We start from the raw sequence: 14,608 nt of genomic DNA, 5'->3' as shown, positions 1-14,608 counted from the left end.
AAAGGAACATATAAACTATCCTTTCTTCATGTGCCTCCTCCATGAGATGTCTGGAAGGCGGTAACATGAGAATGGCCTTTTCTTCAGTGGCTCCCCATTTGTAGAATGCTCTCCCCAGGGAGGTTCATCCAGCACCTTCATTATAAATCTTTAGGCACCAGACGAAAACATTTCTCTTCAACCAGGCCTTGGCCTGATTAATATTCTATGGCCTTTTTAATGTGTTTGTGGGACGAGGGGGTATTGTTTTGTTTTATCTATTTATTTTGTGCTTTTATCCTGTATTTTTATCTTGTAAACCTCCCCGAGATGGTTGAAGGATGATATATAAACTAATAAAATAAAAATATAATAGGAACACAGGAAGATGCCTTATACTAGTCAGACGATTAGTCTGTCTTGCTCAGTCTTGTCTACACTGACAGTGGCTCCCCAGAGTTTTGAGCAGGGAATTTTCCCCAGCCCTACATTCTTGAGTCACAGCTATGGAAAGCTATGGGACAAAGCAAACTTGAGCGGAGTGCCATTACATCACATGAGGCTGAATCTTTTTCCTAGGCCCTCATAAGTAACATCAATGGTGTGTGCTTTGGTTGAGCCAGGGATTTCAGGGCCCTTTTCTGATTGAAGTGTTGGGCGAACACTAATACATTTCTTGCCATCCTAGTGAGATAGTTATCCTGTGGAAATTAGAAGTATTGTTTGTATTTATTTATTTTTAAAAAGTCACCTGAAATTGTGCATGTCACTTCCCTAAGATGGAAGACCTGCTGGTTCAAAGTAGATCTCAGCATCCCCAGGGAATGGACAGGAAAGGAAGTCCACCTTCTTTGGGAAAGTGAAGGAGAGGGAATGATTTGGAGGGATGGCCAACCTGTGCAGGTAAGTGACAACCTCATCTGGATGTGCAGAGTGCTGATTAGCTAGCGCTCATGACCATATCAAAATCATGCATCCTGCCCCCTTGCCCAGAGTAGAATTAAAATAGATAGATGGGCTCCTTTTAAATGGTGCTGAATTTAACTAGAGATGAAACAAGCCAGGCACATGATTCTTTCTTTCTTTCTTTCTTTCTTTCTCTCTCTCTCTCTCTCTCTCTCTCTCTCTCTCTCTCTCTGAAAAAAACAAAGCTAAGTTCTTTGTTGGTGGGAGTTGGCAATGTCCACAAAGGGTTCAGAGTTTAGTACTGTATATATGTCAGGGTTTGTGAAGGGAGAAGCAGCAGATCTTGCCATGCAACTGAAAAGCCCTCACTGGCTTTGTGCAGCATTCAATAGTGTACATCTTTGTGCAGCATTCAATAGTTAGTGACAAGTCAATGATTGTGTTGGCACGTTATGCCACTTGTTCCATTTTAGACAGTGTTGTCCATTCTTGTGTTACATTTAAGTGGTTACCTCTGATCCCCTCTCTCCCACCCCCCAAAATCTGACAGGGTTTGACGCGGGAAGGTGAGAAGACCAGCTACATTCTGACAGATAATCTAAAGGAGACGGACCCCCACAGGTGAGCATGGAAGCCCTCTTAGCCATTCAGAGGGTTACTCTTTTGTTTTTCTAGGAAAGTCAGGTTGCCTATTTTTGTCCATTTTCTTTCAGCAATTGTTCATTTAAAAAGAAGTCAAGACCGTGTTGGCTGAGGGTGAAGAGTGTTGGAAGGCACTGTGTTTGTTACCCCTGGATTAAACAGTTAGATGGCTGATGAGCTTGCTGACATTTTTCCCTTCCCTAGCTTGACCCTGTATGTGGAGGTTGCCTGCAACGGTCTGTTTGGAGCTGGGAAAGGCAGCATGATTGCACCACCTGATCCTGACAAGAAGTTCTCCCTGCAGAAGGCAGAGCTGGTGGTCTTCAACAGGGAGGTCCATGAACTTCTGGTAGACTTTGAGATTCTTCTGGACATGGCTAAGGTAAAGCTTATGCTTCCTGGTTTGGTCTTCAAATGCTGACTGTGCACTAGAGGAAGTCGCCTCCCCCATTGCCTAATTTTGTTGTTCCTAAACTTTTTTGGGCCACCGCTCCCCTGGTTCCGTAAACTCACCCTCGGCGCTCCCTACTCTACCCTATAAGAAGCATAATAATAATAATAATAATAATAATAATTTATTTATTTATACCCCGCCCATCTGGCTGGGTTTCCCCAGCCACTCTGGGCGGCTTCCAACAAAACATTAAAATACCTATTAAACATTAAAAGCTTCCCTAAACAGGGCTGCCTTCAGATGTCTTCTAAAAGTTTAGTAGTTATTTTTCTCTTTGACATCTGATGGGAGGCCACTACCGAGAAGGCCCTCTGCCTGGTTCCCTGTAACTTGGCTTCTCATAGTGAGGGAACTGCCAGAAGGCCCTCGGCGCTGGACCTCAGTGTCTGGGCACAATGATGGGGGTGGAGACACTCCTTCAAGTATACTGGACCGAGGCCGTTTAGGGCTTTAAAGGTCAGCACCAACACTTTGAATTGTGCTCGGAAATGTACTGGGAGCCAGTGTAGGTCTTTCAAGACCAGTGTTATATGGTCTCAGTGGCTGTTCCCAGTCACCAGTCTACCTGCCACATTCTGGATTAATTGTAGTTTCTGGGTCACCTTCAAAGGTAGCCCCACATAGAGCGCATTGCAGTAGTCTAAGCCTGAGATAACTAGAGCATGCACCACTCTGGCGAAACAGTCTGCTGGCAGATAGGGTCTCAGACTGTGTACCAGATGGAGCTGGTAAACAGCTGCCCTGGACACAGAATTGACCTGTGCCTCCATGAACAGCTGTGAGTCCAGAATGACTCCTAGGCTGCGCATCTGGTCCTTCAGGGGCACAGTTACCCCATTCAGGACCAGGGAGTCCTCCACACCCGCCCGCCTCCTGTCCCCCAAGAACAGTACTTCTGACTTGTCAGGATTCAACCTCAATCTGTTAGCCGCCATCCATCCTCCAACCGCCTCCAGACACTCACACAGGACCTTCACCGCCTTCACTGGTTCACTTATTCAGAACAGCACTTTGCATGACCCGCTAAGGAAGATAGTAATGCAATAAAATTCGGAACAGTAGCAATCAATTGCACATTTATTCAAATCCAGTTCAAACTACTAGTTTAATTAATTCAACAAAAATGACAAAATTGATCAAGAGACACCAGCTTTGCAATGTCTGACAAATCATTTGCACCTCTAGCAGCCCCCTGCTGGCCCCTTGCCTCTTAGCACCCCCCCCCCCCAATAATCCCACTGCTACCCCAGGGAAAGGGGTAGCCCATCCAGTTTTGTTGCCTAAGGCAAAGCAGGAAGGTGCCGCCTTGTGTGTGTGCCCCACACCCTCCCCCCTTGCTGCCTCTGCTGAAGCATCAGTGGGGTGGGCTCAGTTCCTCTGTCTGCTTCATGGATGGACCAGCCCTGACCAGTACTGCCTTCTCTGGGAACCATTGCTCTAATCAGTTAGAGGTTTGTGAATGCCCCAAGCAACTGCGGGCATCTTGGGTCCATTCAGTTCAGGATGGTCTCTGATGACTGGAGGTGGCTCTCTAGGTTTTCAATCAAGGTACATTCCTACCTGTCAGGGAACTGCCATCGGAGCCAGGGGGAGAGCGTCCCGGGAGGGAGAGAAGCAGCACATCTTCTGGGGAAGGAAATCAGCGTAGCACCAGTAGAGAAGGGGGGCAGATGGGGTAATCGGCGAGGTGGCTCCATGACTCCTCGCCGGGGACCAGCGGGGAGAGCACAGGTCCTCCGCTGCCCACACCCTCCCTGCGCAGAAGGCTTCCGCGCAGAGAGAGTAGGCAGATGCCAGCGATTGAGACAGCCACGGGCGAGTGGCTGTCCGGACAGAAAAGGTTCACTCAGGCAACCCAGCCAGGTGTGGCGCTGATTTACGCACGAGCAACCCCTAGAACCATTACACTACCCCTACCTGCCAAGGATTGAATCTGGGACCTTCTGCATGCAAAACATTTGTTTTCTCCATATTTTGTGAATTCACACATCGCACATCAGCTTGGATTGGGTGTTTAGTTACAGTCTGTGTGTGTATGCTTGCTTGCACACAAGTCCCACTGTTTGCTTCTTAACATATTGAGCCATAGACTTAGAAAATAGTACACTGTGGTTTGGCATCTTTAGACAGCCTGCACCAAGCGTCAGAATATGGCAAGTGCTGCTGCCTTTAATGTTGTATTTGGGACTTGGTTTCCCTGAACAGCTCAGGTCTAGGGTACCTCAGGCCTGAACCTTTATATCTCAGCTCAGTCACTGAGATAATCTTTAGGAACATCCTTGCTCTTTCTCGATGTTGGCAAAGCTTGTTTGACAACAGTGGGAAACCAAGCCTTTAGTGCCACCGACCCCATCCTGTGGAACCATCCTGCCAACAAAGGTTCAGTGAGTGTCTTCTGTGTCAACTTTTAAATGCCTGCTGAATTTTTTTTTATTTTGCCAGGCCTACGCAGGCAATTAAGAATACTTCTCCCACAATGGTTTGTTGATGCTTACTTTTAGCCTTTCTTTTTTGTTGCTGTCCCAGAAACTCCAGCGGGTGCAGAATGCTGCAGTGAGGCTCCTCACGGGGTCCCTGCCATCTCAGTGCTTTTTCAGCTGCACTGGCTCCCAGTGGAGTACAGGGTCAGATTTAAGGCGCTGCTTTTGACCTTTAAAGCCCTTCATGGCCTAGGACCCTCGTACCTACGGGACCGCCTCTCCCAGTATGCCCCACGGAAAGCCTCAAGGTCCATAAATAGTAACACCCTAGAGGTCCTGGGTCCTAAGGAAGTCAAATTAGCCTCAACCAGAGCCAGGGCCTTTTCAACACTGGCTCCAGCCTGGTAGAACGCTCTGTCTCATGAGACCAGGGCCCTGCAGGATCTGATTTCTTTCTGCAGGACCTGTAAGACAGAGTTGTTCCGCCTGGACTTTGGCTTGGAATCAAATTGATCCCCTCCCCCTCTTTCTTTTTTTCCTTTCTCCTTCTATGATGGAACTCCTATTTGGGGACTTCCCTGGCTTTTTTCTGGCCCATGTAGGACCAGTCTGGATAGTTGGCCTTGGTGAAGACTTGATGTTTTCATCCCCCCAAAAGTTTTTGATTTGAGTTTCTACTGAAAGGAGGCTGCATTTTAATGCTGGATTTTAATCTTGTTTTTATATCTCATTTCAATCAATAAAAAAAATCAATTGTTTTTCTATCTAGTGTTAGCCGCCCTGAGCTCGGTCTTGGCTGGGGAGGGCGGGGTATAAATTATTATTATTATTATTATTATTATTATTATTATTATTATTGCTTTTAACTTAAATTTTTTTGTGTGTTTTTATTGTATGGTTTTTACCATTTGATGTTGTAAACTGCATTGATATGTTTTGTGATTTAGTGGTATATACAAAACAAATACCTAACAGTTCCTTGGTATAGGCTTGTGTGGACGACATATTTTGCCAGCACATGGTTAACGTTTTCCTGTTATGCAGCTTCTTGGGGAGGAAAATCAGCGGAGCTTCCAGGCACTTTACACAGCCAATCGGATGGTTAACCTGTGCGATGTTGCCAACCCATCGACTTTTGCTGCAGCACACGAACTTGCCTGCTCCGTCTTCGGTCAAAAGAATGGAGAGAGTCAGCATGTTATCCACGCGATGGGCCATTGCCACATTGATTCCGGTAACAAGAAGTGCATTTTGGCACAGCGTTGTAGGGAAGGCACCAGCAATAGTGGCTGGGATGGGTGGTGGCGGGTGGTTGTTCTGAACCGCAGACCCAACAGAGGGCTTGTGGGAGAGGTGGGATGCAGGGATACCAAATAAGGATGCCAAAAACATCAGAATGACCGGTTCTAGGTAAAGGTAAAGGGACCCCTGACCATTAGGTCCAGTTGTGGCCGACTCTGGGGTTGTGGCGCTCATCTCGCTTTATTGGCCAAGGGAGCCGGCGTACAGCTTCCGGGTCATGTGGCCAGCATGACCAAGCCGCTTCTGGCAAACCAGAGCAGTGCATGGAAACGCCGTTTACCTTCCCGCTATAAAGCGGTACCTATTTATCTACTTGCACTTTGACGTGCTTTCAAACTGCTAGGTTGGCAGGAGCAGGGACTGAGCAACGAGAGCTCACCCCGTCGTGGGGATTCGAACCGCTGACCTTCTGATCAGCAAGTCCTAGGCTCTGTGGTTTAACCCACAGCGCCACCCGCATCCCTATGGCCGGTTCTAATGCTTTACTAAAGAAAGGTGTAGACTTAAAGCACAGCAGCAGCCTGCCAGATCTCTTAGCCTTTCAGTCGCCAGATGGACATGGCAGCAGGGAGATGGTTTGTCCACACCCAAGCAAACGTGCAAACAGTCTTTATACACAAAGCAGCATACGTCACTTTGTCTAGTCCCACCGCTTCACCTGCTCAGATTAGGGCATAGAAGGCAAATACCCAAATCTTACAGGGAGTTTCCCTTTCTGGGTTCAGAGCCCAGCAGCCGAAGCCCGCAGATAAGGATAACATCAAAGCAAGCCAATTAGCTTATATTGAAGCCAGTGAATGTAAACATATATCAGCTCATTGCTACAACAGCTCCCAATGGCACCAGCAAAGCACCAGTTCTCCTTTGGTTCAGCACAGCGGGACAGAGGTGGGCTGCCCCTCTTCCTTCTTTCCCCACCCCCAGGTGCCACTGCTGGTGAGGGAGACGGGCAAAGGAGTGGGCAGCTTGGCACTGTGTGACTGCGGTGTCCACAGTGTTGGTTAGGGCATGCCAGTTTCGGGGCTGAAACTTAATTTTTTGCAAATTTCTTCAGGGGTGCTCTTTAAAATGTGTTTTGGGGTGTGGGGAATTCAAATCTACTATTTTTGTAATTGGACAACATGTTTATGTCTATGTCTATGTTTGACGAAGAAGCACATAAACTGCTTTTGGAAAGCCAAAGAATTTCAGTTTTACCTTCTGAACATGTCAGGTAATGCTGAAATAAATAAATAAAATATTAATATATAATGTAACGGCAAGTCCTGGGCAATCATTTTTAATGAATTCTATGCAATTTTACTTACTAAGCAGAACTAAATTATATTAATTTAACCAAAATATATATTTTGAATTCCCAAGTCATGTTCCAACTTTTTAGCACTCCTCATTTTTGGAATTTGAAAGTTGAGCTCCCTGCTGCCTTGGCCATTGGGGGTTTTGCCTTGGGTGGTGTTGGCGAATTAGGAGATCAAAGCAATGCCCCCTGGGCTACTGGATATATGGGCGCATCTGGTGCCATTTGACAAAATGTGTGTGTGTGTGTGTGTGTGTGTGTGATGAGGCGGCAAGTTCACATTGTGGAAAGGGTGTTTTAACCTCAGACGTTTGTGTGGGAGAGAGACACCTGCCAGATGCAATGAACTGCAAATCAGGCCAGTCTGTTTATGCTTCCTCTTGCATGGCTCTTTTCCCAACAGTTAGGTTTTTTTGTTTTTTAAATGGAATTATTTGGCAAGGACTGGATAGGAGGGGAATGGATGGAGGGGGCAGAGTTGAAGGCCATAGAATAGTGAAAGCTATGTACAGCTGCAAAGAGAATGTTGTAGAATCTCGAAAATGGTCAGGCTAGAAAACTGGAGACGGTTTAACTGCAGTTTTTGTGCAACTCCAATTTCATGTGCCCTGACATTTTTGTTCCTGTCTATATACTTAGACTTTTCTGCACAATCTTTTATTTTTCTTTTGGCACCATTAAAAGTGCATTTGTTTTTTCCCACTTGCTGCACACAGCTTGCATTTCTTCCTTCAAGGCCTCATTTCTGTAATGGCATAATTGCTGCACACTTCTGTCTCCATGAATGCCTTGCGCTGACCTCAGAATCCGGGTTTTCTGGCTGCAGAATCTAGCACCTTCATTGTATATCTATCTAGTCATGCATGCGACTGACAAGATTCTGAATTCTTCTGAATGCCATGTGAGAGGCTTATTTTCTGTCTCTTCTGCTATGGGGCCGGGTAAGCTCACGGAGCAATGGATCCAAACTACAAGAAAGAAGATTCCACCTAAACATTAGGAAGAACTTCCTGACAGTAAGAGCTGTTTGACAGTGGAATTTGCTGCCAAGGAGTGTGGTGGAGTCTCCTTCTTTGGAGGTCTTTAAGCAGAGGCTTGACAACCATATGTCAGGAGTGCTCTGGTGGTGTTTCCTGCTTGGCAGGGGGTTGGACTCGATGGCCCTTGTGGTCTCTTCCAACTCTATGATTCTATGATTCTAAGCTAGGATTGCGACCGCCATAGGCCACGTGGGCATCATAAATGAATAAACCAGCTCCTGCCTGCAATTGTCCTCTTAGCTTGGCTGTGGCCTTACGATGAGACGATCCGTAAATGTGCTCGCAGCTGGGTGACTGTCATACGCCTGATGGAGAAGAACCCGGAGTTCACCTTTGTTTGCTCACAGGTATTATTAATATGTCTATGCATGGGAAGGGATCTAGTTTAGGTCAAGGGCTGTGTTCCCTCGTGGGTCAGCTTCTGGGGACCACGTGCCAGTGGTGAGCAGGGCCAAAGCCACATACAGGCCCCCCACTCACACATATCCAGCCACAGCTTCCCAGCAGCAATGCGGATTACGACTATGTCCTGTTTGTGTGAATGGGATTCTTCCCCTGCTTACCTTAGCCCGATTGCCTTGTGTCGGGTGGGGCTGAGGCAGAGAGGCTGCAGGCTGGATCCAAGGAGCTAGTGATCAAACGCCCATGTTTTAGTTGATTAAATACAGTGGTACCTTGGTTTAAGAACAGCTTAGTTTATGAACAACTTGGATTAAGAACGCTGCAAACCCAGAAGTCGGTGTTTTGGTTTGTGAACATTGCCTTGGAAGAAGAACATGTTCCACTTCCTGTTGAGTGTAAATTGAGTTCTCCGCTGCTCTGGGAAAGCACGCCTTGGTTTAAGAACGCTTTGGTTTAAGAACAGACTTCCGGAACGGATTAAGTTCGTAAACCAAGGTACCACTGTATTTAATCAACTAAAACTTGGGCGTTTGTATTGCAAATGGTGGTGAATGTTCCACACAGATATTTCCTACCTGGTATGACTAGAGACATTATTGCTAATGAAAAATAATTTCTGATGAAGGAACTAAATACAAAATGAAACGCTGCTCTCCTGACACTACTATTCTATTGTCCTGGAGAACTTAAAGGGTTGCAAGCACTCTGACTGATCTATGTTTTGTAAATGAGGGGCACATTGATTGTTAGCTCAAATTTTTAGAGTCATGCTTCTCCAAATCTAGATGGTAGCACTTATTTTTCGCACACAAGTTGCAGGTGTGGGTACAGGATGACAACTTTTCATTATATTACATTCACATTACAGGTGCCACATAATACCTGTTTCACATTTTAAGAACATTTAATGTGGCAGCATTTACACTTCGGAATTTCCTGCCTATTGACATCAGGCAAACACTTTCACTTTCCTCTTTCAATGCCTCCTAAAAACATTTTTGTTTAGTAGAGCCTGCCCAGATGTGTAGAATGTAGATGCGTGTTCTAATCTGTTTTTAGTTTCTTGCTGATTTTGTTTTGGGAATGTTTTAAAGAGTTGCTTTTACTTGATTTTATTGCTTTATTCTTTTCCTAAATCACTTTGAGGATTTTTTTTTTTTTTTTTACAACAAAGCAGTGTGTAAATTAATGAAATAAATAAATGAATGTGTTTGCCATTTTCAATGCAGGCTCAGCAGTTTGAATGGGTGAAGAACTGGTACCCCGGGTTGTACTCTACAATTCAGAAGTTTGTGAAAGAAGGGCGTTTCATTCCTGCTGGGGGCACCTGGGTGGAAATGGTAAGAAGGAAAGCACCCTTCTCAGTAGCTGGGCCACGCAGGCGACCTGAGGCCAGAAAATCTCACCTTCTGCCTGCGTTGCAGATGTTGAACTGAGCTTCTTTTTACCTTAGAGTTATGTACTGAAGTTCTCACCCTGGGCCAGCAGGGGGATACTGTAGATAGTTATGCAAATAAGGGATCGAAAGTGACGTTCAGTGATTGGATAGTTTTAGAAAATTGTTACAGTTACGTTGTACTGGAGCTCTATATAAGAGGCTGACTGAACCCTTCAGTCAGTTCTGTTCTGGCCTGTGAATAAACAAGAGCTGTTTGAAGAATCGCTGTGTCGTCTGATATGTTCACCCACAACTTAACACTTAGGTTTCTAGCAGGGTAGCCAATGTGGGGACTGCAAATGTTTCCGTACGCCAATTCCCAGCAGCCTCGGCCAGCATGGCCCTTGGTCACTGATGATGGGCATTACAGTGCACCCATCTAGAGGGCACCACGTTGGCCAGCCCTGAAAAGAACCTCATTGTACTCTGTGGCCCATACTGCTTGACCTTCTCTTGGGCTGCCAGAGCCCAGAATTCTTAGATGGAGCACTAATTTTTCTGGGATGGACAATTGCTCCGGCGAAGAACGCTGCCAAACTGTGCAGGTGGAGGGGTAGGAAAGAGTGATGGGCTTAAGCTTCCTGCATAGGTTTACAGGCTTGTGATCTTCCCCCAGGACGGCAATCTTCCAAGTGGAGAATCCATGGTTCGTCAGTTCCTGCAGGGACAGCGGTTCTTCCAGCAGGAGTTTGGGAAGCTATGCTTGGAGGTAGGTGCTCCCAGCCGCAGACATGTCCTTTGGTCCCAGGGCGGGGGGGACTTCAGGCATGGGGGCAAAATGCAGCCATCAAAGGCAATGGTTCAAAGGTAATTAAATTAAAGGTAAAGGACCCCTGACAGTTACCGTAAGTCCAGTTTCACCTGTTTCTCTCCTGCACAAGCAGTTCTGGTTGCCAGACACGTTTGGCTACTCTGCACAGCTGCCCCAAGTGATGAACGGCTGCGGGATCCACCGGTTTCTAACGCAAAAGCTTAGCTGGAACCTCGTGAACACTTTCCCGGTGAGTTTTGCTGTTTTTCAGTCAAGAAAAAGTGTAATAGTTTAGAAATTTCAGGGGTCAGCAAACGTTTTCAGCAGGGGGTCGGTCCACTGAATCTCAGACCTTGTGGGGGGCCGGACTATATTTTTTTGGGGGGAATGAACAAATTCCTATGCCCCACAAATAACCTAGAGATGAATTTTAAATAAAAGGACACATTCTACTGATGTAAAAACACACTGATCCTCGGACTAATTTAGAAGGCTGTTGGACCAGATTTAGAAGGCTATTGGGCTGGATCCGGCCCCCGGGCCTTAGTATGCCTACCCATGGTTTAGATTGAACAAGGAATAGCTTTTCTTTGCATTGCTTGAAAAGGAGTGCCGGGGTGTGTGTTCTTCCTCAGTTGAAATCTGCCCAGTAGCATCATAGGATTATTCAAGCCATTGTTTATGAATCTGGCTCCCCCTGCTGCCACCACCAACAGTCGTTAAGATTAACCACAGTTTAGGGTTTGGGCATAGTGCTAAATCAGTGATTCCCACCCGCTTGGTTCCATAAACTCATCCTCAATGTCTCCCCTCCCCTCCAAAAAACATTATTCAGAATAGCGGTTTGCACGACCCACTAAGGAAGGTAGTAGTAACAGTAACAATTAATTGCACGTGTATTAAAAAAATAAATTTATGCTGTGGTATAATCTTGCAGCTAAGAAATATAACAAAGACTATTGCACGAAAAATATTATGTTGGGGAGATCTCACACAGGTGAAAGGAAGCAGTGGGGAGGAGGGGAGGGTTAGGTTGAATTTGGGAAATAAAATAATATATGGGACAGCAAAGCATGTAATAGATTCTTATAGAATAGTAATATATTGTAACCAGAATAGAAGTTCAAAAGGGGAGGTAAATGTATTTTTAGTATTTTCATTATTGTAATAGTTACTATTATTTCTCATCAGTAGAAGGCAATGTTAACTTAGACTTCTTCGTTTTGCTGTCTGTATAATTTTCTTAAGTCAATTAAAAAAAAAAAGACTATTGAACGAAAAATATTTTTTACAAAATCTTGCTAACGAAAACATACGGGTAAAGGAGATTTATAGCATAAAATGTTTATATATAACTACTTACCAAACACGCACAAACCTTTGCCCACCGCAGATGACCAGTAGCTAGTTTGTAAGAAAATCAATAGCTGTTACCAATAACGGGCTGTCTTGTGGCAACTCACAATTGAAAAGGGAAAAGCTCTGCGAGCTATAAGAATAGTAAATCATTAAATGCAGTGATCAGTGCCCCTTGGAGGGCCCCTACCCCCTGCAGCCCCCTTGCCTCTTAGCACCTCCTAGGTAGTCCCACCGCCTCCCAGGGAGCAGGAGCACCTACTGTGGGAACCCCTGACATTGACTATGGGCCATAATCTTCTCTTTCAGCACAACACCTTTGTCTGGGAAGGCATTGACGGGTCCCAGGTTTTAGCCCACTTCCCACCCGCAGATTCCTATGGGCTGGCTGGTTGTGTGGAGGAGGTGAGTGAGGGCTACTTGCCCCCCGGAAGAAGGAAGTGAAGGCCAAGTTGGGGTGGGGTTTCTAGCACTTCTGAAGACCGGCAACTGCAAGGAATGTATTGCAAGGGAATGGACTGAATGACCTGGAAACCATAGCTTGTCAAAGGTGCTGGGAATTGTACCCCTGTGTGGGGAGAGGGAAGCCATGCGCTTTAAATGTGCTTTGTAGGAATGATCGCTGGGTGAGGAGCACACTCCCCCTCACAGATAAAGCCACAGCTGTCTGAACATCTTGCCCTCTGTCTAACCTTTTGCGGTCTCAGTAGTCTGCGGTGTCCTGTCTGTAACCTTTGTCTCTGAGACCTTTTGTCTCCTTGTGCAATACCCTGTGCAAGGGGAAAATGACGCGGTGGAAACAGGTGCCAAAATAACTTTGTACCACCCCACGATCTCGGGACGGGAAGATGCGTAAAGGTCACAGCCCAAAATGTATCTGCCTGGGTTTGCATATTGTGTCAATAAAAGGAGCCTCCACAGAGCTGGCCGGCAGCTTGCTTGCAGCTCACCTGCGTTACCAACTCCTGCCTCATGTCCTTCACTTCAGTGCTTTGCGTGTGTGGTGTGTGTCAGGTGCTGCTGCTGGTTGCTCGCGAGTAACCAGGCAGGACTCCAAACCTGTCTTTTACAGGTTTTATTGTGCAAACTATTTACATTGCAGATCTACAAAGTTCATGTCCGTCTTAGTCATTTGCAGAATCCGGAAGTGGCCCCTTCCGGCTTCTCCCCCAACGTAAGAACTTAGACACCCCAAGCCTCCACCTCCCCTCCTTGCGTTTCACCCCTCTGCACAAGCTGGGCGACAGACGTGGCGTGGGTCCCTCCTGGCCAGCCCGGCTAGGTGAGGCGCTGGGGCTCTCAGCAGCATCCTCGAGCCCTTTCCTCGCTTGGCTGGCGTTTCCGCTCACTGGAAGAGGAACTGCTCCTCAGGAGCTTCGAAGGCTCTCTGTATCCCAACCCTGCCTCCCTCCCCTGTTCTGATGGCAGTCCCCTGACATGCCTCCTGGCACCAGGCAAGCAACCTTAATTGTACTATTTTCGTTGTTGTTGTTTAGTCGTTTAGTCGTGTCCGACTCTTCGTGCCCCCATGGACCAGAGCACGCCAGGCACTCCTGTCTTCCACTGCCTCCCGCAGTTTGGTCAGACTCATGCTGGTAGCTTCAAGAACACTGTCCAGCCAGTTCGTCCTCTGTTGTCCCCGTCTCCTTGTGCCCTCAATCTTTACCACATCAGGGTCTTTTCCAGAGAGTCTTCTCTTCTCATGAGGTGGCCAAAGTATTGGAGCCTCAGCTTCACGATCTGTCCTTCCAGTGAGCACTCAGGGCTAATTTCCTTAAGAATGGAGAGGTTTGATCTTCTTGCAGTCCATCTCCTCCAGCACCATAATTCAAAAGCATTAATTCTTCGGCGATCAGCCTTCTTTATGGTCCAGCTCTCACTTCCACACATCACTACCGGGAAAACCATGGCTTTAACTATACGGACCTTTGTTGGTAAGGTGATGTTTCTGCTTTTTAAGATGCTGTCTAGGTTTGCCATCGCCTTTCTCCCCAGGAGCAGGCGTCTTTTAATTTCGTGACTGCTGTCACCATCTGCAGTGATCATGGAGGCCAAGAAAGTAAAATCTCTAACTGCCTCCATTTCTTCCCCTTCTATTTGCCAGGAGGTGATGGGCCCTGTGGCCATGATCTTCGTTTTTTTAATGTTGAGCTTCAGACCATATTTTGCGCTCTCCTCTTTCACCCTCATTAAAAGGTTCTTTAATTCCTCCTCACTTTCTGCCATCAAGGTTGTGTCATCTGCATATCTGAGGTTGCTGATATTTCTTCCGGCGATCTTAATTCCGGCTTGGGATTCATCCAGCCCAGCCTTTTGCATGATGAATTCTGCATATAAGTTAAATAAGCAAGGAGACAATATACAGCCTTGCCGTACTATTTTCAGTGCCTGCTTAAAAGATTTTTATTTGGGAAAGCCTATCCAGAAATGTAGAAGATACGTGGGTCTTTATTTCTTTTTAATAATATTTTGAATAGTTAAAAAATGCCTGTTTTAACTGAGTTTTTCTAATGCAGTAATGTTGATGTTTTCTCTTATATTCTTGCAAACTTTTCTTTCACAATGGAGCTGCATGTGAATCTTGTGAATAAAATAAATCAATAAATATTCCCTTTGAAAAG

The 14,608-nt window shown here is 46.1% G+C and overlaps 1 protein-coding gene across 2 annotated transcripts in view; it reads left to right on the top strand.

Moving 5' to 3' along the window:
- Positions 1–14,608, top strand: part of MAN2C1 (mannosidase alpha class 2C member 1) — a 36,207-nt gene that overhangs the window by 4,164 nt on the left and 17,435 nt on the right. For both annotated transcript variants that reach the window (XM_081019857.1, XM_081019858.1), the window contains exons 3-11: positions 759–882; positions 1,436–1,506; positions 1,732–1,909; positions 5,446–5,635; positions 8,281–8,387; positions 9,672–9,782; positions 10,497–10,589; positions 10,765–10,881; positions 12,297–12,392. In XM_081019857.1, coding sequence (XP_080875983.1) covers positions 759–882; positions 1,436–1,506; positions 1,732–1,909; positions 5,446–5,635; positions 8,281–8,387; positions 9,672–9,782; positions 10,497–10,589; positions 10,765–10,881; positions 12,297–12,392 — 1,087 coding nt within the window. The remainder of the gene's footprint in view (positions 1–758; positions 883–1,435; positions 1,507–1,731; positions 1,910–5,445; positions 5,636–8,280; positions 8,388–9,671; positions 9,783–10,496; positions 10,590–10,764; positions 10,882–12,296; positions 12,393–14,608) is intronic.

Source organism: Podarcis pityusensis (assembly GCF_964106645.2).
Source record: "Podarcis pityusensis genome assembly, chromosome: 9".
Taxonomy (NCBI): domain Eukaryota; kingdom Metazoa; phylum Chordata; class Lepidosauria; order Squamata; family Lacertidae; genus Podarcis; species Podarcis pityusensis.
Note: the sequence above shows the minus strand (reverse complement) of the source record. Positions and strands in the feature narration are given on the sequence as shown.